At 46.8% G+C, this 22,206-nt stretch overlaps 3 protein-coding genes across 3 annotated transcripts; all 3 read right to left on the bottom strand.

Annotated features, from left to right (window-relative positions):
- Window positions 1-8,397: 8,397 nt before the first annotated feature.
- LOC101773454 (F-box/LRR-repeat protein At5g35995) lies at window positions 8,398-9,348 on the bottom strand. The gene has a single exon (XM_004959688.1). It carries the CDS (start codon window positions 9,346-9,348, stop codon window positions 8,398-8,400), a length of 951 nt encoding a protein of 316 aa, XP_004959745.1.
- Window positions 9,349-11,270: 1,922 nt separating this feature from the next.
- LOC101773047 (putative FBD-associated F-box protein At5g56690) lies at window positions 11,271-12,172 on the bottom strand. The gene is made up of 2 exons (XM_004959687.1): window positions 11,778-12,172; window positions 11,271-11,718 (listed from the first exon to the last, which is right to left on the bottom strand). Exons 1-2 carry the CDS (start codon window positions 12,170-12,172, stop codon window positions 11,271-11,273), a joined length of 843 nt encoding a protein of 280 aa, XP_004959744.1.
- A 594-nt stretch (window positions 12,173-12,766) lies between these two features.
- Window positions 12,767-16,435, bottom strand: LOC101764536 (putative F-box/LRR-repeat protein At5g02930). Its single transcript, XM_004957905.3, has 3 exons — window positions 15,428-16,435; window positions 14,006-14,179; window positions 12,767-13,057 (listed from the first exon to the last, which is right to left on the bottom strand). The coding sequence occupies exons 1-3, from the start codon at window positions 16,433-16,435 to the stop codon at window positions 12,767-12,769; spliced, it is 1,473 nt and encodes a 490-aa protein (XP_004957962.2).
- Between the last annotated feature and the right edge of the window lie 5,771 nt (window positions 16,436-22,206).

Here is a 22,206-nt window from a genome sequence, read left to right as displayed (position 1 = left end):
ACATCACAGATCGGGATGCCATAGATATCTTCAAAAACGGTCTCTATGACCACCGAATGTTCCAAGATTTCAGCAGGAGACGCCCGGAAGATATCAAATCTCTCAAGATCATGATACAAACCTGGGCAGATGAAGAAGACAAAGAGATAGAGAGGTTTGAGTCTAGTCATAATAGAGGTCAGAACAACAACAATCAGAGTAATGGCCAACACAACGACAAGAGCTGTAATGATTGACCCAATAATGACAACCGGGGCAACTACTCAGGTAATTAAAATCATAAGAGGAAGCCAGACAATACTGTCGTGGCGATATCCCAGTCTTCCAAGAAAGGCAGCAAGAATCAAGAAAGGACTCCATTCAAGGAGCTCCTGGAAAAGTAGTGCCCATAGCACCCACACTCTAAGCACTCCGCGATGGACTGCTACAGTCTTCACAGAGTCATGAAAGATCTACCAGATACTTCTAGAGCAAAGGACAAGGGCAAAGCCAAAGAAGACGAAGACAATGGTGACAAGGACAACGACAAATTTCAAAACCCGTCCAACAATATCAACGTCATCTTCGGCGACACACCGGGTAATGCTACCAAGCGGTCCCCAAAACTAGCCCTCTGAGAGATTATGTCCATTGAACCAACAACGCGTACATTACTTAAGTGGTCCAAGGTGCCAATAACCTTCTCTAGGAAGGATCAGTGGCATAGTTTCTCAAACCTAGGACGTTATCCTCTCATCCTGGATCTAGTAGTCGTAGGCTCTCGACTCACCAAAGGACCCCTTCGGGCTCCCTAGGATTGACCAAGTCATCGACTCGATGGCTGGATGCGCTCTACTCTGTTTCCTTGATTGCTGCTCGGGGTATCTTCCAAGTCATCTACTCGATGACAAGCTTGTGAGAGTTCCGGTGGAAGCTGAACCAAACCAAGTGCATGTTCGGTGTACCCTCCAGAAAACTACTCGAGTTCATCATTTGTCACCGAGGGATTGAGGCTAACCCTGAAAATATCTCTACCATAACCAATTTCCATGCCCCATCATGCATCAAAGATGTCCAGAAGCGGACTGGATGCATGGCGGCCCTTAACAGATTCATCTCAAGACTTGGGAAATGGGGACTACCCTTCTTCAAACTACTGAAGCGGCAAGACAAATTCTAGTGGACCGAGGAGGCAGATCAAGCCTTTCAACAGTTGAAGGACTTTCTATCAAAGCCACCGATCCTCACGGCACCTACTCCCAATGAAGACTTGCTGCTCTATATCACCACAACTACTAATATCGTCAGCACGGCGATCATGATCGAAAGACCAAAATCAGGCCATGTATATAAAGTACAGAGGCCTGTCTACTTCATCAGTGGGGTGTTGTCAAATTCCAAATCCAGGTACCTGCCAGCTCAAAAGTTGTTATATGCAATACTACCCACCTCGCGGAAACTATAACACTATTTTGAGGAACACAACATCTCCGTCGTCACAGACTTTCCCTTAGGAGAAATTCTCGACAATCGAGATGCGACTGGAAGGATCTCCAAGTGGGCAGTAGAACTTGGAGCATTGTCCATGGAATTCGAGTCAAAAACTGCCATCAAGTCGCAAGCACTAGTCGATTTCATAGCAGAGTGGTGGGAAAATCAAATAACAACACCGGCAGAATGCCCAGAGCATTGTGTCATGTACTTTGGTAGATCACTCAAGCTTGAGGGCGCCAGCGTAGGAGTACTATTAATCTCTCCCAAGGGTGAACAACTGAAATATGTTCTGCAAGTCTTTTAGGAGGTGTCCAACAATGAACCTAAATACGAAGCGCTTCTGCACGGGCTCCACCTAGCAGTCTTGCTAGGAATCAAGCGATTGTTGGTCTACGGTGACTCACTAGTAGTCATCAAATAAGTCAACGACAAGTGGGATCACCACAAGGACAACTTGGATGCGTACTGCTTGGAAGTATGCAAACTAGAGAACAAGTTCTCTGGTCTGGAATTCCATCATGTGGCTCGTGGTAACAACGTAGCCGCAGACGTCTTATCAAAGCTTGGATCTACTCGTGCTCAAGTTCTAGCTAGGGTCTTCATCCATGAACTACACAAGCCATCAATAGAGGGGCTGGCACCTTCATAAACCACCGATCGAAGCCACAATGCGCCAGACCGGGAGGTTATGATGATCGATGTAGACTGGAGAACCCCCTTTATCGACTACATCAAGGAGCATAAGTTACCTCCAGACAAGATAGAAGTAGAGCAAGTCTCGCAGCGCGGCAAAAACTACATTCTATTTGGAGATAACCTCTACAGACGAGACGCATCATCAGGAGTACTCATGAAATGCATCTCACGGCAATATGGTAAGGACATACTGGAGGAGATCCACAAGGGCATCTGTGGCAACCACGCATCCTTAAGAATGATCGTGGGCAAGACTTTTAGAGTAGGATTCTATTGGCTCACAGCTCTCACTGACATTGAAGAACTAGTCCACCGATACCAAGGTTGTCAATTTTTTTGCCAAGCAACAACACGTCCTCGCCTAAAAGTTGATCACCATACCACCCTCTTAGCCCTACTCGTAGCAATTAGAGTAGGACTCTCTAGTTGAATCCGACTAGTATTCTTGTAAAACAACCGACCTGTAACCCTGCCCCCGGTAATATAAGGTGAGGTAGGGACCCCCTCCAAACAAGTTCAATCAATATAACACAACCAACACACAGGATGTAAGGTATTACGTGACATAAGCGGCTCAAATCTGTCTAAATCATGTGTTCGAGTTCACCTCGAGTTCCTGATCTCGGTGAGCCCCACGCTTAAAACACTACCTTGGGTACCCCCTCGGTAGGTTGCCGGGTCTAAACACCGATGGTGGCGACGTGCATCGGCTGCTGCATGCGTATGCCACACGGGCGCGCGACGGTAATGTCAGCCGCACGACATGTCAGGACACAGGCCGTTACCGCGCAGGTGATGGCAGCGAGTGCAGCTGGTGGCCAACGCGCGAGCTCGGTGGCAGCTCAGGTGGCCGCGGCGCGGGGCCATCGGCAGTAGTGCAGGTGGCGACGCGTATCGGTATCTAGACCTGACAACCTACCCAGGGGTGCGTGAGGTAGTGTTTTGGTTAGTGGGGCTCGTCGAGATTAGGAACTCGAAGGTAAACGCAGGCACATAATTTAGATAGGTTCGGACTGCTAGATTGTGTAATACCCTAGTCCTATATGTTGGTTGGATTGAATTGCTTTGGAGGAGGTCTCTGCCTTACCTTATATTGCCGGGGGTAGGGTTACAGGTCGGTTAGTTGCAAGAATATTAGTCGGATATAACTACAGGAGTTCTACTCTTATTACAACGAGTGCTTTCCTAATCCTCGACTAGTTTCTATCTTTCCATGTAGACTACGCCGTCTTGAACAATGGTCTCCATGTCAGATGTGTCTCGGTATCCAGCCCTATATTTAGGACCATCCAAACCCTCTGGTGGGCCCATAGATGTATGTACGACAAGCCCCCGAGTACTTTTTAGTCAAATATAATAGTTTCGAGTACTTTTGTAGACTTCACCGACTAGTTTTTGTGTTCTTTGAATACTTCATCTAGTTGAATCTTCAAAGGTACTTGAAAACTGCCATGCAGGTAGAATGTGCTCAAGCCTCATTTAACTTAGTTTCTATCTTTCAACCTTCAATTTTATATAGAATTGCGATGAAAGTCGCTCTCTATTTGGAGTAGCCGCCGAACCTTAGATTGACTCGAAGAATCAAGCTGAGGGTCAAACTGTAATTTGCATCACTTTCCTCTTAAAATTCAGAGAAAAAACTTTTTATCAATGGACACGTGACGCACAACCCCTGAGCCTTTAGCCGACTAGTTTGGTGGGTAAAAGAGTCAACTTTTGGTCAATGTGACCTTCTGTTGAAGGAAATCGTATCTCCTCCTGTTAATCCTGTGATTCGAAATCACTTCATTTCCGTATTTTTTTACCGTGCCATTATTATAAATAATGAAGAAAGTTATCCCTTCTGCGTTACCCTTGCTATTTGCCTTTCCAACATCCACTCTTGAGCGCTAGGGCCGCCGCTGCCCGATCTTCGAGCGCTAGCGCCGCCATCCCTCACCACTCAGCCTCCTAGCGTATGCGACAGAAGAAGCTTGTGACATCAAGGATGGGGAGGAAGGCTACTGTTGTCAAGCCTGTCAAGGGGGAAAAGAAGAAGAAAGGAGCAAGGGAAAAGATCTTCAGTTGCCGGCGCCCAAGTATGGGAAAACCGATCAGACCGCGCCAACTCCCACTTGTGCTTGGAAGTGGTCATCCTTGAAAGAGGAGAAGATCAAGGGCTTGTGGTCGCCAAGCTACTCCAAAATCATGACTTCATTAGTTGGAGATCTGCCTATGGCAATCCATGGTCATTGGAAGAACACCCCAATGAAACGATAATTTTCGCTCATTTCATCGAGCGTGGTCTTGCATTGCCAACATCTTTCCGAGGTTTTCTAGATTATTATAAGTTGGAGTTGGTTCATCTGAACCCCAACAAAATTCTCCACACCCGCCATTTTTGTTCATTTCCGTTAAGCTTTTCTGGGAACCAAGCCTCACATCCAGTTATTCCGGAAATTTTTCCATGTAAAGCTGCAACCGATGAGGGAACACACTCTAGTAGTCATAGGCGTCGGTATTCAGATGCGGGAGAAACTCAGCAGCTTGTATCTAGATTATGAGTTGATAGACTTCAATGCTGAGTGGAAGGAAAAATGGTGCTACATTGGCAATCATGATCCGAAACTACCCAAGCTGACAGGACATCGTCTCGCCTGGAACAACCAGTGGCTTGATGAGTCAACACATGGGGATTGCCTCCAACTATCCGATCTCATTGATAGAATAGCCAAGCTGAAGCAAGAAGGGTTCACTGGAGTTGGAGTAGCCTTCAGTTTTATAAAGCGATGAATCCAGCCTTTGCAGCAACGATGCCACTAGGGATATGAGTATACTGGTGTCAATGATCCATCCAGACTTTCTCCTGATGAGCATAGCACAGATGAAATTATGGTGAGGCTAAAATGGATGTTCAAACATGTGACTGAGATCCCCACAATTGTGCGTGAATTCAGTGCTGCCAACCTGCCAAAGCATGTAAGTACCCCCCAAGCACTTATTTAAAGTTGTTGGGTTTGCTAACTTGTCTTCCTTTGTAGGAAGATGTCAGCTTGTACTTCTCTGGTCCTCCTCCTCTCGGATCGGACGTTACTTGTGAAGCTACTCCTCGCGTGTATACGACGGACAACGCAAGGAGTGATGATGACTAGGAGGAGGAGGTACTCGAGTCCTCTAGCAGCACTAGCTCTGATGCTATGGATGAAGTCAGGGCTTAATCGTCTACTAAGGCTGGGTCTTCCTTTGGAACAAGGAAACACTCGGTTGCTGATAAGCTTGAAGCTGTGATTCCTCTACCACAAAGGAAGAAGCGCTCCATCATAGCAAAATGGGTCATGAAGAAGTCTGTCTCTGCAGAAGATGTGCCTCCCATCTATGAGGAAGGACAAGATCCTGAGGATCGTGTACTCCCAATAGGCAATTCCAATATCGCCACTATGTCTACTCAAGATGACATTAATGGTTTGTAGGTACTTGAAGAGGCGACCGAAGCGGAGAAGGAGGCTGCTATGGCTGCTCAAAACATGTTGCCAATCAAAATTGAGGATGATCCAAAGCCTCAAGATGTCACTCAGGGTGATCCTCAGGTGATGAATCCCATTGGCGTAGATACAACTCAAGCAGCAGAGATGGAGCTCAAAGCTGGCCAAGATCCTATTGTGGATGTGCAGGCCACGCCGAAAGCGTAGTCTCCAGCTGTCAAGTCACTGTGGTTGTTTGGAGAACCCACGATGAAGCTGAGAAGATCGTCAAGGTAATCTATATGTTCTTTTTGAGTACTAATTGTAGCTCATAATCGACTTGTTGTGTCTTTAAAGCTTTGTCTTATGCAGGAAATCCTTTGGTATGGAACTCGGAGGGCTTGACTCGAGACCCGTGACTGATGGCGATGGCCCTTTAGTCCAGGATGCTGCCATGGCCCAAACAGATCTGCAGCCAGAGGAACATCATGCGATGACAAGTAGTCCAGGTGCCATATCATTTGTAGCAGCATTGATGCGAGATGTCATATCATCTTTGACTGACGTTGTAGTGCCAGCCCCCGAGCAACAAGTACCTGAAAAGGCGGTGGCTGCTTTTGGTGCGGCGACCAATGTTGATATCTCGACCTTTGAGCATCAAGTACCCGAGGAGGCGCCAGCTGTTGTGGACGTGGTGCCTACTTCTGCAACCCTTGAGCAACTGATTGCTGGTGAAACGACAACTACCTCTGGCATCGTGGCTGCAGATGTAGCCCTCGAGCCAGAGATAGAAGTCGAGGCGGTGACAGCTCTTGATGCCATGACCGTCAATGCATCTTCCTACGTGGGGGCGTCGACAAGTCTTGATGCCATGTCCGCCGAAGCCAAGGCTAGGGCCAAGGTGGCCAAGCCGACCTCCGCGCCTGCCGCCTCCGTTGCCGAGGTCGGGGCCAATCTAGCCGCACTGTGCCTGCATCTTCCGCAGCCGGGGCTAAGCCCATGTGCTCGCGCCGCGCTTGCCTCCTCCGCCGTCGGAGCTAGGGCTGAGGTGGCCACGGCGCGCCTACCTACAGGTGCGGCAGAGTGCGCTATTCTCCCTAGTATAAACACTAGCTCGATTGCAACGAGGATGGTGATAAATACACGTTCTTGTTGTTTTGTTTACTGCAATATGCAGTCTGTAATGTCCTTCGTGTAGAGGAGCTTCTCTCACGCTACTAGAAATATGAGCATTCGTCTCAACCCTCAGTACCGGTCACATTTTGCCGGATCCAAATTTAGGAGTTCCTGGAAGCCCTTTAGTGCCGGGTCGGGTGGTGTTACGACCCGGCAATAAAGGTTTCTCCACGGGTTACTTCAAAAGAAAAGCCTATCTACTCCATCACATGTGCTGTGTAGGTGAGATGGTAAGGAAGAATCACGCAAGGCTTGAGGTCATGGTTTCAAATCCCACGGATCGCGCACACGCATATTGCGCGTGAATTGTGAATTGCAACAATGCGCGTATGCGGGGTCGCCCGATGGTAAGAGGATTTTTTTTTTCGAGTTCGGAACACCATAGCAGTGCCATCACCCCCTACCTGCAGTACAAGCCCTTGAAAAGCCATCAGAATGATCACGAGTACTAGTGTACTACTCTAGTCTAGCAAAGAGTGGCCCAACGCTCAGATTATATTGATGCTACAGTCTACCTGATTTCTTCTAGAAAATTATTGATGATGTTGCTGGCTCCTTTTCCCTTGCAGGTTCGGTTGTAGCTGCTTGCATAGGACATGGGCTAGAAAATATGCAAGCAGGAATTGTTGTTGCTTGGCTGTGCTTCAAATTAAACCAGTTAAGCATCAACATACAAAGCCTTTTCCACCATTTTTATGATATGAGGAACCAATATGCTTATTGATTGATAATATTGTTTGTAAAGCATCATATATAGGTGACAACTTAGAAGTCACAGAAAAAAAAACCCTTATCAGCATAAGAGTGCAGAACTGGTAAACACAAATTACATTCGACTTCCCCAAAACTCAAATAGTAATGTTCAGACTAAGCAAACAAACCTTCCGTCCGAATCAAGAACAACGAACTCGACTTTGATATTTGGACGACACACACCACGGATCTGAGCACAAAACCTATCGTATACTAATTTATTATAAAACCCAATTACCACTTTTTTCAGGATAGCTGCGTTGCACTGGGATAGCTGCTTCACGAATTCCACTACTCCAGGTGAACCTTCGTTTAAATAAATTTCTACCACCTCAAGTGAATCAAGAGTAATGTCGTCGGCCTTGCAACTCTCCGGTAAGCGACAAGGGCAAGGCAATGGGCAAGAAGGGCTCTGGAAAAAGAGATAATGCAGTATTAGTCGAGGATATATAATGAAAAATTTCGTGAAGTTTCAGCAGAACCTTTAAGCAAAATATCCAAACCAAAAGAGAGATGCCATTAGAATTAAAATATAAGAAATTATACCTCCGTGGGAAATCCAACATAACAAATGTGTACTGTGAAATTCCTTACGCTGTTGCATTTCTTCAAGAGGTGCAACATGCTCGGTGCAAAGCCATGGTAATCCTTCCCATGTAAGGATACCGACAAGGTTCCACACTTGGGAAGGTTGTTTGTGCGATTCACGAAGCTCTCGTATGCCACTTCTCCCTGCATCGAGCATAGGAAAAAAAGAATCATTAAAAGACGAACAAAACATCTTCTTTCAACCTTCATTTGATGAAAGTCATGAAACTAATCTTGAGACAAATGCAAATGAGATTAGTATTGACACAAACTAACGCACCCTTGAAATGTTGACATCCTCTAGTCTCAGCTCGTCAACTTTATCGAATCGCTGCATCAGGGACCCTGAGATCTCGCTGACCTCAAGCACCCGGAGGTGACGGCTAGCATCAACAAACTGGATGTCAGAGCCAAAGAAGTCAGGATAGCCCTCCCAAACTAGCTCGGCAAGCTTCGGGGCAGAGATACGAGCCCCAGAGGAGTAAAGCTGACACACACACAGTTGCTCCATCTTGGGGGCAACGATCTCTAGCCGGTGGCGGTTGGGGAAAACGACCCAGAAACTCAGGGTTTCGAGCGAGTCGGAGCGCAGGGAGATGTCAGACTCGGGAGCCAACGTGACTTGAAGAAGCCTCAGGTCGCGCAGGCGCGGGCACTGCGAGCACACGAGGGCTTCCAGCACGCGGCCTTCCATGGTGGCGCCGCCTATCGTCAGGTCTGTCAGGGCCACGAACACGCCGGCCGGCCGGATCCGGAGCCATCTTTTCCCGAGGGAGAGCCAGATATATTGCGCTCCATCAATGGTGGGGAGCACGAGCACCTCCGCCTTTCGAGGATTTCCCGGCGTGCTTGATGACCAGGGCACGTCGAGACTAAGCGTGCGGGCCATGCGCCGCGAGGCGAAGCGGAGCCATGATCCCACGCGGCGGGCCGGGAAGGCGGGGCAGCCGGAGGGCTGGGAGATGTCGAGCACGTCGATGGTCGGCGCGGAGTAGGCGCGGAGGGCGCCGTCGACGGAATCCAGGAACGAGGCCGCCGGCGGCGCGGCGCTGTCGGAACCGGTCCCGTACCCGTCGCCGTCGAAGACGAGCTGCGGCAGCGTGGCCCAGACGTTGCGCCAGCGGCGGGAGAGGACGCTGGTGCGCCCGGCGGCTCGAGTGGAGTTGAGGCGGAGGAGGATGTCGTGGAGGAGCTCGTCGGGGAGGCCGCTGATGCAGTCCATGGCCGAAGCTGGGCCGTGGCGGCGGCGACCTTCGTCCACAGGGAGTTAGGGACGTGTCTACGTGTAGGCGAAGTTGATCTGGCGTGGCGTCTGGATGCAATGAGACTCGACGGAATCGAGTATTATAGAGGCGGCCAGGCTTTACACTTGGAGGTTCCATGGAGGCCCAAGATTATGGCATGATTGGTCAGAAGGCTTGTCTTGTCGTGCCGCCGTGTAGCATGAGGATCCCCGCAGATCACGGCTTGTCGCAGAGTTATCTTGTGCTACTACTGCTGCCGCTTTGGTGAAGACATCATTGCTTGTTTCAAACGCATAACGTTCAGCAGCTGGGAATCGTTGCAACTTCCTCTCTCTCCATCCCAAATTATAGTTTACCGAAGCTAAAGCGAATTATAATTTGCAACAACCCCACACTTGAGAATTATAATTTGAAACGGAGTAAATATCTTCGATACATGCATGTCTAAATAATAATTAATTAATCTGACGGTAATATGATCTGATCGACATGGTGGTGTCTTAAGACAACAAAAACATCAGAACAGTTTAGTATCTCCATTTGTTGGAAACAAAGTGCAAGCTCCTTCAGTCCTTTTGAGCCTACAAACGCATACAGCATACACTTATGGAATGAAGCGCCAAATTCACAGAATAGACGGTAAGCATTATTGTTGTCCCTTTGCTCCCTTTGGCCTATTTGCTGAACTGCCTCGTTTCAAACTTGAGGACGATGCAGCGTGGGAGCGCGAGTCCCCAGATCGATACGCTTCTGCATCTCGTGGCTCAAAGAAATGCCTGACATTGTGTGAATGGCCAGCCTCGTTTCAAAAACCTTTTCCATTTTCTGTGATATGAATAACCAATATGCTTATTGATTGATGATATGGTTTGTAAGGCATCACATAGGTGAAAACTTAGGAATCACCAAAAAATACCGTTGTCAACCTAAAAGTGCAGAACTAGTAAATATACAAATTAGATTCGGCTTTCGCAATACTCGAACAGTAATGTTCAGTCTAAGCAAACATGCCCTCCATCCGACCATAGACTAACGAACTCGACTTCGATATTTGGACGACACACACTGCACCACGGACCTTAGCACAAAACCTCTCGTTTACGTATTTATTGTAATAATTAATTACTACCTTTTTCCAGGATATAGCTGCGTTGCACTGGGATATAGCTGCTTCACGAATTCCACTACTACTTCAGGTGAACCTTCGTTTAAATCAATTTCTACCACCTCAAGTGAATCAAGAGTAATGTCGTCGGCCTTGCAACTCTCCGGTAAGCGACCAAGGGCAAGGCAATGGGCAAGAATGGTTCTGGAAAAAGAGACAATAATGCAGTATTAGTCGAGGTCTCGAGGATATGCAACGAAATTTTTCTTGTGTGCCTGTGATGTTCAGCCGAGCCCAAATATATCATGCATTGTATTTCTAATCATGTGACCATCCATGAGCTCGTCCTGGCAGGGCCTCAATAAATACAGGGAAGTGAGAGCAAATGCAAGGTCACAGCTAGCTAACAGAACCTTTAAGCAATATCCAAACCAAAGAGAAATGGCATTAGAATTAAAATATAAGAAATTACCTTCATGGAAAATTCAACACAACTAATGTGCTGCACTATAAAATTCCTTACACTGTTGCATTTCCTCAAGAGATGCAACATGCTTGCTGCAAAGCCATGGCAATTCCCATTTAATGTTACGAACAAGGTTCCACACTTGGGAAGTTTGTTTGCGTCATTCACGAAGCTCTCGTATGCCACTATTTCCTGTATCGAGAACAGAAAAAAAAATCATTGGATGACCAACAAAACATCCTCATTCGATGGAATATAATTAATTTTGACACGGATGCAAACGAGATTAGTACTGACAAAACGCACCTTTGAAATGCAGAAATCTAGTCTCAACTCGTCAACTTTTCATCGAGTTGCTGCATCAGGAACGCTGAGATCTTGCTGACCTCAAGCACCCTGAGGTGACGAATAGCATCAGCAAACTGGTGGAGGCGAGGATCACAGTCGCTGCCGTCCCAAGCTAGTTCGGCAAGCTTCGGGGCAGAGATACGAGCCTCAACGGCGTCCGAGTAAGGCACAGACAGTTCCTCCATCCTGGGGGCAACGATCTCCACCCGGCGTGTGTTTTCCACGTTGAAACACAGGGCTTCGAGCGAGTCGTAGCGCAGGGAGACGTCAGACTTGGCAGCCAACGTGACGACAAGGTTGAGGTCGATCAGGCGAGGGCACTGCGAGCACACGAGGGCTTCCAGCACGCGGCCTTCCATGGTAGCCCCGCGTATCTCCAGGTCCGTCAGGGCCATGAACACGCCGGCCGGCCGGAACCCGAGCCGCCACCTGTCTCCGAGAGAGAGCGTGATCTCTTGTGCTCTATCCATGGTGGGCAGCACGAGCACCTTCTCCTTCCGACGAGCTTCCAGCATGTGTAGCCAGGGCACGTCGAGACAGAGCGTGCGGACCCCCGGCGGCGCGAGGCGAAGCGCAGCCATGATCCCACGCGGCGGGCCGGGATGGCGGGGCAGCGGGGACCGGGCACGGAGATATCGAGTGCCTCGATGGCCGGCGCGGAGTAGGCGCGGAGGGCGCCGTCGACGGAGTCCAGGAACGAGGCCGGCGGCGCGGCGCTGTCGGAATCGGTGCCGTTCCCGTCGGAGACGAGCTCGGGGAGGTGTGCCCAGACGTAGCGCCAGCGGCGGGAGAGGACGCTGGTGCGCGCGGCGGCGCGGGCGGAGTCGAGGCGGAGGAGGATGTCGTGGAGGAGCTCGTCGGGGAGGCCGCTGATGCAGTCCATTGCCGCAGTTTGGCCGTGCCGGCAGCGGCGGCGGCGGCCTTCGCCCATAGGGAGTTTGGGGACTATACGCGCGTGTCGTCGTCGAAGTTGATCTGCCGTGGTGTCTGGATGCAATGAGACCCTTGGTCAGAAGGCTTCTCTTTGTCGTGCTCCTGCTGTCGCCGTGTAGCATGAGGATACTCGCTGCCGTTTTGGTGCAAACAGCAAGGCATTGCTTGAACGTGCGGCAGCTGCGCATTGTTGTGAAGTACTGTACTCCCTCCGTTCTCCAAATTTTAGTTTACTTTAGCTTCATCGAAGCTAAAGTGAATTATACATAATTTGCAACCCCATTTCAGAATTATAATTTAAAATAGAGTAAACATCTCCGATGCATGTCTATAATTTATTAATATGACTGTAATACGATCCGATCGAACATGGTGGTGTCTTAATAAAGACAATAAAAACAACAGAAAGTTTTAGTATTGTTGGAAACAAATTAAGTTTAAGCTCCTCTTGAGGTACAAACGCATATAGCATACACTCATGGCATGAAGCGCCGAATTCACAGAATAAACGAAGCATTACTGTTGTTCCTTTGCAAACTTTGGCCTAACTCCAGAACTGCCTCGTTTCAAACTCGAGGTTGATGCAGTGTGGGCGTGCGAGTCCCCAGATATGCTTCTGCATCTCGTAGCTCAAAGAAATGCCTGACATTGTGTGAATGGTCAGCCTCCTAATCATGATCTTGCACCTGAATAACAGCTTAAGGAGCTCGATGTCCTCCGGAGCTCCGGTGAAGCTGCTGATCTCCACCTCCTCGAGCGAATCCAGGACGACGTCGTCAGTTGTCCAGCTCTCCGGCGGAATACAGCTACAGACAGGTGGGCACTCTATTTCCTTCTGACAAGAAAAAAGTTAAATGGGTGTTATTAGCATAGCTGTTCTATACATATACAATGTATATATGAAAGTTCCGCACTTGTACTGATTTGTAGGTAACTTTCTATTAGTGTATTATCTTGTGGCACTACGCCCCTTTGTTTTCTTTGAAAGTCAGCAAACGGCGTGTGATAATTAGTCATATGAGATAGAATGAGGGGTAATTATATTGTTTTCTACTTCTCACTAGTATAAGGGAAACTTTGGCTGTGACAAGGTAAGCAATTCCAAATTCTTCGTAAAACAATGGTAACCTATGTAAAGAAAAATTTGAGACGGGCATTTTCCTTGCCAAATTGCAGTATTCCAGTACCCTTATGTTTTAGCAGCAGTGGTTTAGGCAATAATGGATTCACCAGGCATAATAGAATTTTGGTACCAAGTGAAGGTGAAATTTTCAAGGCAGCCCTTCTCCATCTCCAGCAAACTAGCTCCCACCACCTCATCTACCATAACCGTCTGCCACCTTGTCGCCCAAGATGGTAGCATCGCCCACTACCCCCATGGCTCCAAAACCACTGCAGATCCGAACTCTACCTCTAAGCCTGCTCCGAATAAAACACTATGGTCTGGCCTAGCCTGGTGGTGTGCAAATAGCCATTGACTAAAATTTCACTTTCATCTGGTCCCTAATATATAAATCAAAAGAACAGTGACACAATTTCTATTACAACACTTTGACTAGCAATATAAACATATCCTTAGTTATGAGCAGAAAGAGTTATATTACTATTAAGACATTTTCATGATAAACCTAGTAGCACCAATTTTATGTTGTTAATCTATATGCCTTTTTCAGTGGAGTATTAGGGATCAGAGAGGTAGTGTAGTCACCTCAGACAATTTCCAAACTATGTCCAGTTAGTTTGAAGTATAAAACAAATTGTGTGAAAATTGATTAGGACTCACCGAGTTTGCTTGGAAGAGGTCGACCTTAATATTTGTTAGCCTGCTATGCTTCCTTAGGAGATGCATCATAGTTGGTTCCAAATGTCGCTTTGTTGACACCCCTTTCACTTCTAAAACCCTGGTCTTGGGAAGCTTGTCCAGATCTTGGAGGAACTTCTTGTATTCGTCTTCCTTCTGCAAGGATGGCACATGCTAAAATGATTACTCAAGTGCAGCTATATATTATGCTCCAATGGATGCAAATTAATAAGGTCAAGCAGAGTTTGCAGTGAATTTTCGAAGGACCACTTTAGTCATCTTTTGACAGATTTTAACACAAAAATCTGTCAGATTTTGAGGCAGTAAATTATTGCCACAAAGTTTTTATTTGCAAGCAAAATATGTCAATAGAAAAAGGTCCCTAAATCGAGTGAACCGGTAAAAACACACACGCAAAACCACTAAGAAAACCAATACAAAAACAGGTGCACTAGCTTCTCATATGAACCAAACACATTGCATACTTATCTTTTAAATCAAAATAAAACAAATGATAAAATAAAGTGCAGATTAACTAAAACCAAGTTGAACAGTAAAAACACATAAAGTCAAGTCATATCACATAGAATCTACTATCCAATCACGATACATTTACATAGAATATGAGAATATAAATTAGTATATTATACATATAACTGCTAGAATCCATGATTTATATGTGATATAAAGAAAAAACGAAACAAAGCCATAATTCATAAATAAGGCAACACAATAGAATTTAAATTATGCAATTTATCTCACGCATTGAAACTTGATTGAATAGACAACATTGGATATATAGGTGGAAAATTTTAGCACCACATGACCAAGAAGAGCAACAATATGTATTTAAAGTATGCAGATTTGTGGATTGAAATTTGACTATAGATACATCGTACTTTACATATTACAAGTATTTGCAACGAACATATACTATATAAACTGCCTTACAAAAAAATAGACTAACTTTTAACAACTAAATTGTAAATACAAAGTAAGCACATATATATGTATTCATGTTCTTCCACACAATCTCTTAATATATTCTTAGGGGGCATTGAGATGGACTGCTCATACAACAACACATCAATGCTAACCAAGTACAAACAAATCAACTAACAGTGACATTCTCTCCTAGGTTCTTACACAGAACACATACTAAAAACCCAATAATCAATACAACCCATCAAAGATCAATCAAAATAACACACAAATATCAAGCAAATTGAAGGGATAGAAATTAGACAAAAAAATGCCCACAGATAATAAATAGCTAAACGCTTTTTAAAAGCTACATATGTAACTAACTTCTGCAGATTTGAATCACAATCTCAACTTTACAAACAACCTCTACTGGATTATTACTAAACATTTAAATCACCAGGAAAAAAAATGAAAACTAACCGATGGCATGGACAAACGGAGGCACAGCTCGTCGACGGCATCAAACCGTTTGAACAGGGCTGCGCTGTTGGACCCGCAGGTGGCTACCAGCCTGTAGATTTGGCGATCAGCCCCCTCAAGGCTATGGTGGCTAGGTTTGTAGGCATGGTTCCAAATCAGCTCGGCCAGCATGGTGGTGGTGATGGTGGCTGCGGCAGACCTGTTGCCGCAGTTGTCCAAAGCCAGGTAGTACAGCCTCGGGGCGGCGACATCGATCCGTCCTTTCATCCCGAGGCTGGCACGTCTGAGCACAAGCCTCTCGAGCGACGCGGAGCTGATGGAGAGGCCGGCGGTGACGGTGGCCACGTCGCACATCTCAAGCTCACGCAGGCGCGGGCACTGCGTGGACACGAGGTGGCCGACGTCGCCTCGCACCAGTTGGGCCACGTTGATCCTCAGGACGCGCAGCGCCGTGAAAGCGCCGGCAGCCGGCAGGTTAAGCGCGAAGTTGATCCCGGCGAGATCGATGCGCGTCGCCCTCTCGCAGGCCGGCAGCTCGAGCTGCTGCATGTGGCTGACCATCGGGATCATCGGCTGCATGAACATCAGGAGCGTCGTCTGTTTGAAGGGGACGCCTGCCATAGAGAGGCGAAGCTCGCCGGCGAGGCGCAGCGACGCGAAGCGCAGCCACGGGTCGATGCGGGACGCGGGCGGCGATGCGCCGACCACGTCGATGGTGAGGCGGTTCAGCGTGGCGGAGGCGGAGTAGGCACCGAGGGCGGCGTCGACGGCGTCGGCGGTGGATGAATAGGCGCGCAGCGGCCTCTGTTCCTCCACTTGGAAGGAGAGCGCCGGGACGCCGGTCCAGACGCGGCGCAAGCGCCGGGAGACGGCGCTGGTGCGCGCCGCGGCGGCGGTGGACGGGAGGCAGGCGAGGATCGCCTGGATCAGCTCGTCCGGGAGAGCGCTGATGCTGTCCTCCCCGGGAGCGAGGCGCCGGAGGCCGGCGTCTCCCTCTCCGTCGGCCATGCCCGCCGCGCCGCGCCGACTGCGCTGCGCTGGTGGTGGGTGTCAGTTTCGATTTGACGGCTGCGGAGAGTACGTATTAGGTTTTGCGTCTTGGTCTGAACTCTGAACGCGTCGTGAGAAAGGAGGAATGTGCGGGCGGCGGGCGCCGACGACTCTGCCCGCTAAACTAAATGGGCCTCGGCCTGTGACCCCGACTCAGCAAGGCCGTTTGAAAAAGAGTAGCAAATTGTTGTGTAAAGTAGAGAGATCACGGCGCGTGCATCATCGCGGGCTTTCGATAGAGTTTGTGGACGGGGCCTCCAAGGCTGCTAGGCCTTTACGACGGTTTCAAGGCTTGTCGTGGAATTTTTTTTATTTTAGCATTTTGCAAAAATATATGTGCTAATAAAAAAATTGCAAATCTATAGCTGTACGTTTGAAATGGCGGAAGATGTAATGTAGTAATCTACGCCCAGTTGAACTGGCGGTAGGTTCCCTCCTCTAAGTAGTACACTCTCAAAAAATTATAACTAATTCATATGAATTTGGATGGAGATAAACTTTATATGAAATTATAGATGTTGATGAGATCTACAACTTTGTAGTTCAAACTATTTTTATTTGCTGCCGGGGTGTGCTCACTAATCAGCCTTCCGTGTGAACTGGTGTTGATTATTTGAGCATAAAGATGGCAGCAAATAAAAATAGTTTGAACTACAAAGTTGTAAATCTCATCGAGAGCTAAATTTTTATATAAAACTTATCTCCATCCAAGTTCTTATGAATTAGTTATGATTTTTTTGAACGTGTAATGCCTAATTTTAACTTTAAAATTTAAATTTTAAATCTGAAACTTGTGTTGATTATTTGAGCACCAGGATGACACCAAAATGAGTGTGGGCAGACTGAAATCACGATGCCTTCCAGTTCCGAGCCGTCCACCCGAGCCTGCATATATTATTACCCCCCAGGGTGGCCAGCGCCGCGAACTAACGACGCACCGGCAGGGGGCACCGCCGGGATCCTCAGGGTGTGCAGTGGCTCGTCACGTACGTGGTGAAATGATATCCCAATATAGCCCCTTCGCATACGGATGGTTCGTGCGTGTACGTAATAATCACGTTCGAGCTGGACTCTGACGGGAACAAAGTCGTGAGAGCAAGAGTTCCCAGAGCAACTCAGCATTTGTTGGTCGCTGCCCCAACGTGGTAGGACTGTAGGAGTCGCTGCCCCAACGTGCAATGCGGCGAAAAAGAATTTACGATAAACTTTGTTTGAAAAGGATTATTATAAAAATATTAGACGGTTAAGATTAATTGTATACTACTGAAAACTTCACCTGTGGTATGGATAGTATATATGAATATTTTTTGGCACTAACGTAAAGTCTAGAAGATCATATTTCATCTGAAATGTCACATTGTACAATACCTAAATTATCCATAATAATAGACGATTAGATCTTATATATACTACTCCCTCCGTTAAATTACTATTTATTTTGGCTTTTCCAGATATATCATTTTTGCTATGTATCTAGACATAGATGTAAGTATATATCTAGGTATATATTAAAAGGTGTGTATCTAGGAAAGCTAAAATGAATAGTAAGCACTAAGTAGTAGTACTGTGTTACGTAAAAATGCTCAAACGGCTGCTGGCTGCACCTGGGGTTCGAATCAGAGTATAAGCACACAAGCTAATTCATGAATATCCATGATGCATCATGCATGATGCATATATACAACACCAACTACGCAGCATTTTTGTCTCCTAGAGCTGGAATTCGGGCCCATCCATTAGAAGGATCTCTCTTCACATTGCTCTGAAAACAGGTTAATTATAGAACAACTAAAACCTTGGAATATCTAAAAATGAAACTCGAAAGCACCCAAGCTTCCCTTCCACAAGCACATTTTGTCTATAGGGAGTTAAACAGAGAGGTCTAGATTCTAGAGGCAGCCTCCCTCGGTGAAGTCGCCTAGCTCATTTATAGGGTGTTTGGCTAGTGGATAAACCACAGAACTATTTGTTTTTCAAACCGAAAGAAATGTCTTATGTATCAACAAGTCCATCACCGTTTGATTCATCAAAGCAACAAACACTCTCGGTGTTCCTTAAATTTCAGAGTATAATCTCCTTGTTTATTGGTCTCCAAGCCTCCATTTCACAAGCCTTAAATTTTATGAGTAATAACTCACACGCTCCCAACATGAAAGTACAGCGAATTTGACTTTGATATTTGGATGACACATGCGGCGGACCTTCTTGCCCCCACTTCCTCGCTTAGTAGAGTGGCACTTGATGACTCGTATCTGATGGCAATTTTTTGAAGGGCTACTGCATTGTTGGATAGCAGCTCGATTAATTCTAGTAGTTCTTCTGATCCTTGGAAGAAGTAGATCTCTACCTCTTCAAGTGAATGTAAAGTAATGCTATCAGTTATCAAACTCTCTGGCAAGCGACAAGGGCAACACGACGGACAAGAAGGACTCTGAAATATCAAAACACACCTATTAGTGCGAATGTATGTATGTACATAAAAATAAACTTTAGAAGTTCGCCTAGCTGGTAAAACATGAGATACTATAATAATTCTAAACAATTCAATAATTTTGTATATTACTCCCCCTGTTTTTTAATATACAACATTTAGGACAAGCTAATTAGAATGAAAATGAAATGATTAGTTTGTCCTTATATTTGAAACAGAGGGAGTACAATTTATCCACTACACATAAATAAAAAAGTACATGTGTTTAGAATTTAGGCATTTATCAGATGTACTAGTTTATGTATATATCAGCGTTAGTCCGGAGTGTAGGAAAGTGTTTATCTCATTTTTAATAGGGCAGTCCCAATGGAAGAAACTGACGCGGTTTTCATAGCACAAGAAATCATCTATAGAAACTATCTTCCACAGTGGAGGTGTCTTTGAGTAATAATTATTTTCTCTTTCTCTCTCCCAACTCTATCTTCTTCCTCCAATGGGAGTGTGGCACGAGCCTCCTGGAAACCGGTGGTTTCTCCCCAATGGCGATTTCATGGTTTCTTGGTGCATTGGGTGAAGAGAAGACTTGAAACCATTTCTAAAATTTTTGCTCTCTTTCTTCATTAACTACGTTGCCATGTTAGCATTTTGCCTACGTGGCAAGTCATTTAATGAGGATAGAAACCATCATCAATACACCGTTGGGACTGCCCGATTAAGGGACTGCCCGATTAAATGATTAAATACTAAACCAAAAAACAAATGCATAATTAGGATTAATGCACGTACCGCACTAGAGCCCAAAAACACCTCAAGCTTTCTTATACAAGTGCATGTCTTGAGAAGATGTAGCATTGTTGACATAAAGGCATGCTCTTTCCCAACGAACCTAACTAACAAAATCTCACACTTGGCGACATTATTGATGTTCTTCAAAAATCTACGGTATTGTTTTACTCGCTGCAAAACAAAACACAAAAGAAATCAAACAAAAGGAAACAACAAAGGTTTTTTTTTCCTTTCAGGTAATCACCAAATTACTTCTGCTTAGGATTTTTCCATCTGCTATTAATTAAGGTAATTGATGTTATGCCACTAGAAATAAATCTTATTTTTGTTTTGCAATATTTCATCTCCATGATAATGGGTATTCCTTTCATAATATTTTTTTGTGTTTCCTACTAGGAGCAAAAATTGTGGGACTTGAGACTATGAACCCGAATCCATATAAGAAGATCCCTTGATTACCGCCATGGAAGATGCGCCTTAAAACAGGAATAACCAAACAAACCAAATGATGCAAAACTTGTGATCGAAAAAGGAAAACGAAGATACATGACAATCGTTTAGCAGTGCCAAATTATAAGAAATATAAAAAGACGTGTGTAGTAGTACCCGTGGAATGCTGACAGTCAGATGGCCTGTTCGCTTCAGCTTATTAGCCACTGAATAGTATTTTTCTCTCATAACAAATCAGTCGTTTCAGCTTTTCAGCCAGCTTATAAGTCTAGCCGAATAGACCTTCGAGTCCTCGATGGTGTCAATCAAACAGGTTCATGATCAGCGCGCCGGCGAGTTTGTCTCGATGTCCAACCATGAAGATGGCGCCCGACATCCACAAGATGGTGGCGGTTCGGGTCGTAGGGATATCCATGCCAGCACACCTCTGATAGCATTGGAGCAACGATGCGAGTCTTGGGCAAGCTGCACCTCGTGGACAAAGATCGGAGCGCTTTGGGGCGTCAACCTCGAGCCAACCATGGAATTCGGCGTCACCAAAGATCTCGAGGCGCTCCAGCGAGTCGGAGCGTACGCAGAGGCCTGGTGTTCCGTGCAGGTAGACGTAGCCCAGGACGAGCTCCTTCAAGCCTGGGCAGCGAGAGGACACGACGTCTTCCAGTTCACGGCTGTCCGTGCGGCCTTACTCCATCCTCAGCGTGGCCAGCGCCGTGAAAGTCCCGGCGGTGGCCGGCCCGAACCGCAGGGTGTTGCCGCAGAGGTCGAGGTGGATCGCCATAGCCCTCGCACACGGCGGAAGCACGATGATTGCGTTCTCGTCTTCGTAGTAGTTACAGTAAGGGGCCATCGAGAGGCGGAGCTCGCCGGTGAGGCGCTGCGACGCGAAGCGCAGCCACCGGGCGACGCGGTCCCTGGGGAAGTGGGTCCAGGTGCGCGGCAGCCGGATCTCGAGGCGGTCGACGGCCGGCGCGGAGCAGGCGGCCAGAGCTTCGTCGATGCGGCGCATTTCAGCTCGGCTGAGAACGGTGATGCGTGTTGGTAGCGGAAGGAGAGCTCCGGGAGGGCGGCCCAGACGCGGCGCCATCGGCGGGCGAGGACGCTGGTGCGTGCGGCTTCGGGGGTGGAGTCGAGACGGAGCAGGATGGTTTGGAGGAGGTCGTCGGGGAGGCCGCTGATGCGGTCGTCCGTCGTCGTCCCGCCGTCTTGGCCGCAGTGACCGTCGCCTTCCGTGGCCATGGTGATCGGTCTCAGTTTCCGGCGGTCGGCAAGTTCAGCTGGTTTGTTGCTTCGATGCGATCTGCCCACGATTCTTATTTGACTCTGTTGCCGGCTGCTCCCGTGGATGGCTCTGTTACGGACTACTGATGTGAATTGCAAGGACGCGAAGTTCCTATCCATGTGACGTGAATTTTAATCCCAACTAAAGATCAAACACTCTCTTAGCAGACTGTGACCTAGCCAGTCTATTTGTTGACTCTCTGAGCTACAGACTGTTCATTGCTTGACTTTGACTGTTAGGCTGTAGGCACCACCAGACGATTCAAAGGTACCTGTCTACATCTACCTACCCTAAGCTATTACAACATGCCGCATAATTAGTCAAGTGCATTACTATGAAACCTGTTGAAACTTCACTAGGGACTATAGAGCTTCGTTTCTTCCGATCATATCCAATCACAATTAAATGGTATGGACAGCCTATGAAATCGTGAAATGAAATTCTGCTTGCGGGCATTGTTTCATTCATCATCTCAAACCTCTTTTAATGATACGTTACTTTTGAAAACCGCGAAATAAAACTTCCGACTGAGAATAGCCTTAGACCTAGCTGGAAGGAGGACGTGGGGAGAAAACCAGGATTTCTCCTCTCGCTTTGACCCATACTCAACTTCAGCACTGTAGTCAATTATTCAATTTTTCTCTCGCTTGGGCCCATAGTCAACTTCAGCACTGCAATCGAGTTCTTTTAGTACACCCTTTTTCTTGGTTGCTAGTACATTTTTGGATTATATAGCAAGAAAAATAAAGCAATAATATGTTGGAACGACTATATTCGCTATAG

This window comes from Setaria italica, chromosome II (assembly GCF_000263155.2).
Source record: "Setaria italica strain Yugu1 chromosome II, Setaria_italica_v2.0, whole genome shotgun sequence".
NCBI classification, from domain to species: Eukaryota; Viridiplantae; Streptophyta; class Magnoliopsida; order Poales; family Poaceae; genus Setaria; species Setaria italica.
The sequence above is the reverse complement of the archived record's forward strand: the minus strand, read 5'-3'. Positions and strand labels throughout refer to the sequence as shown.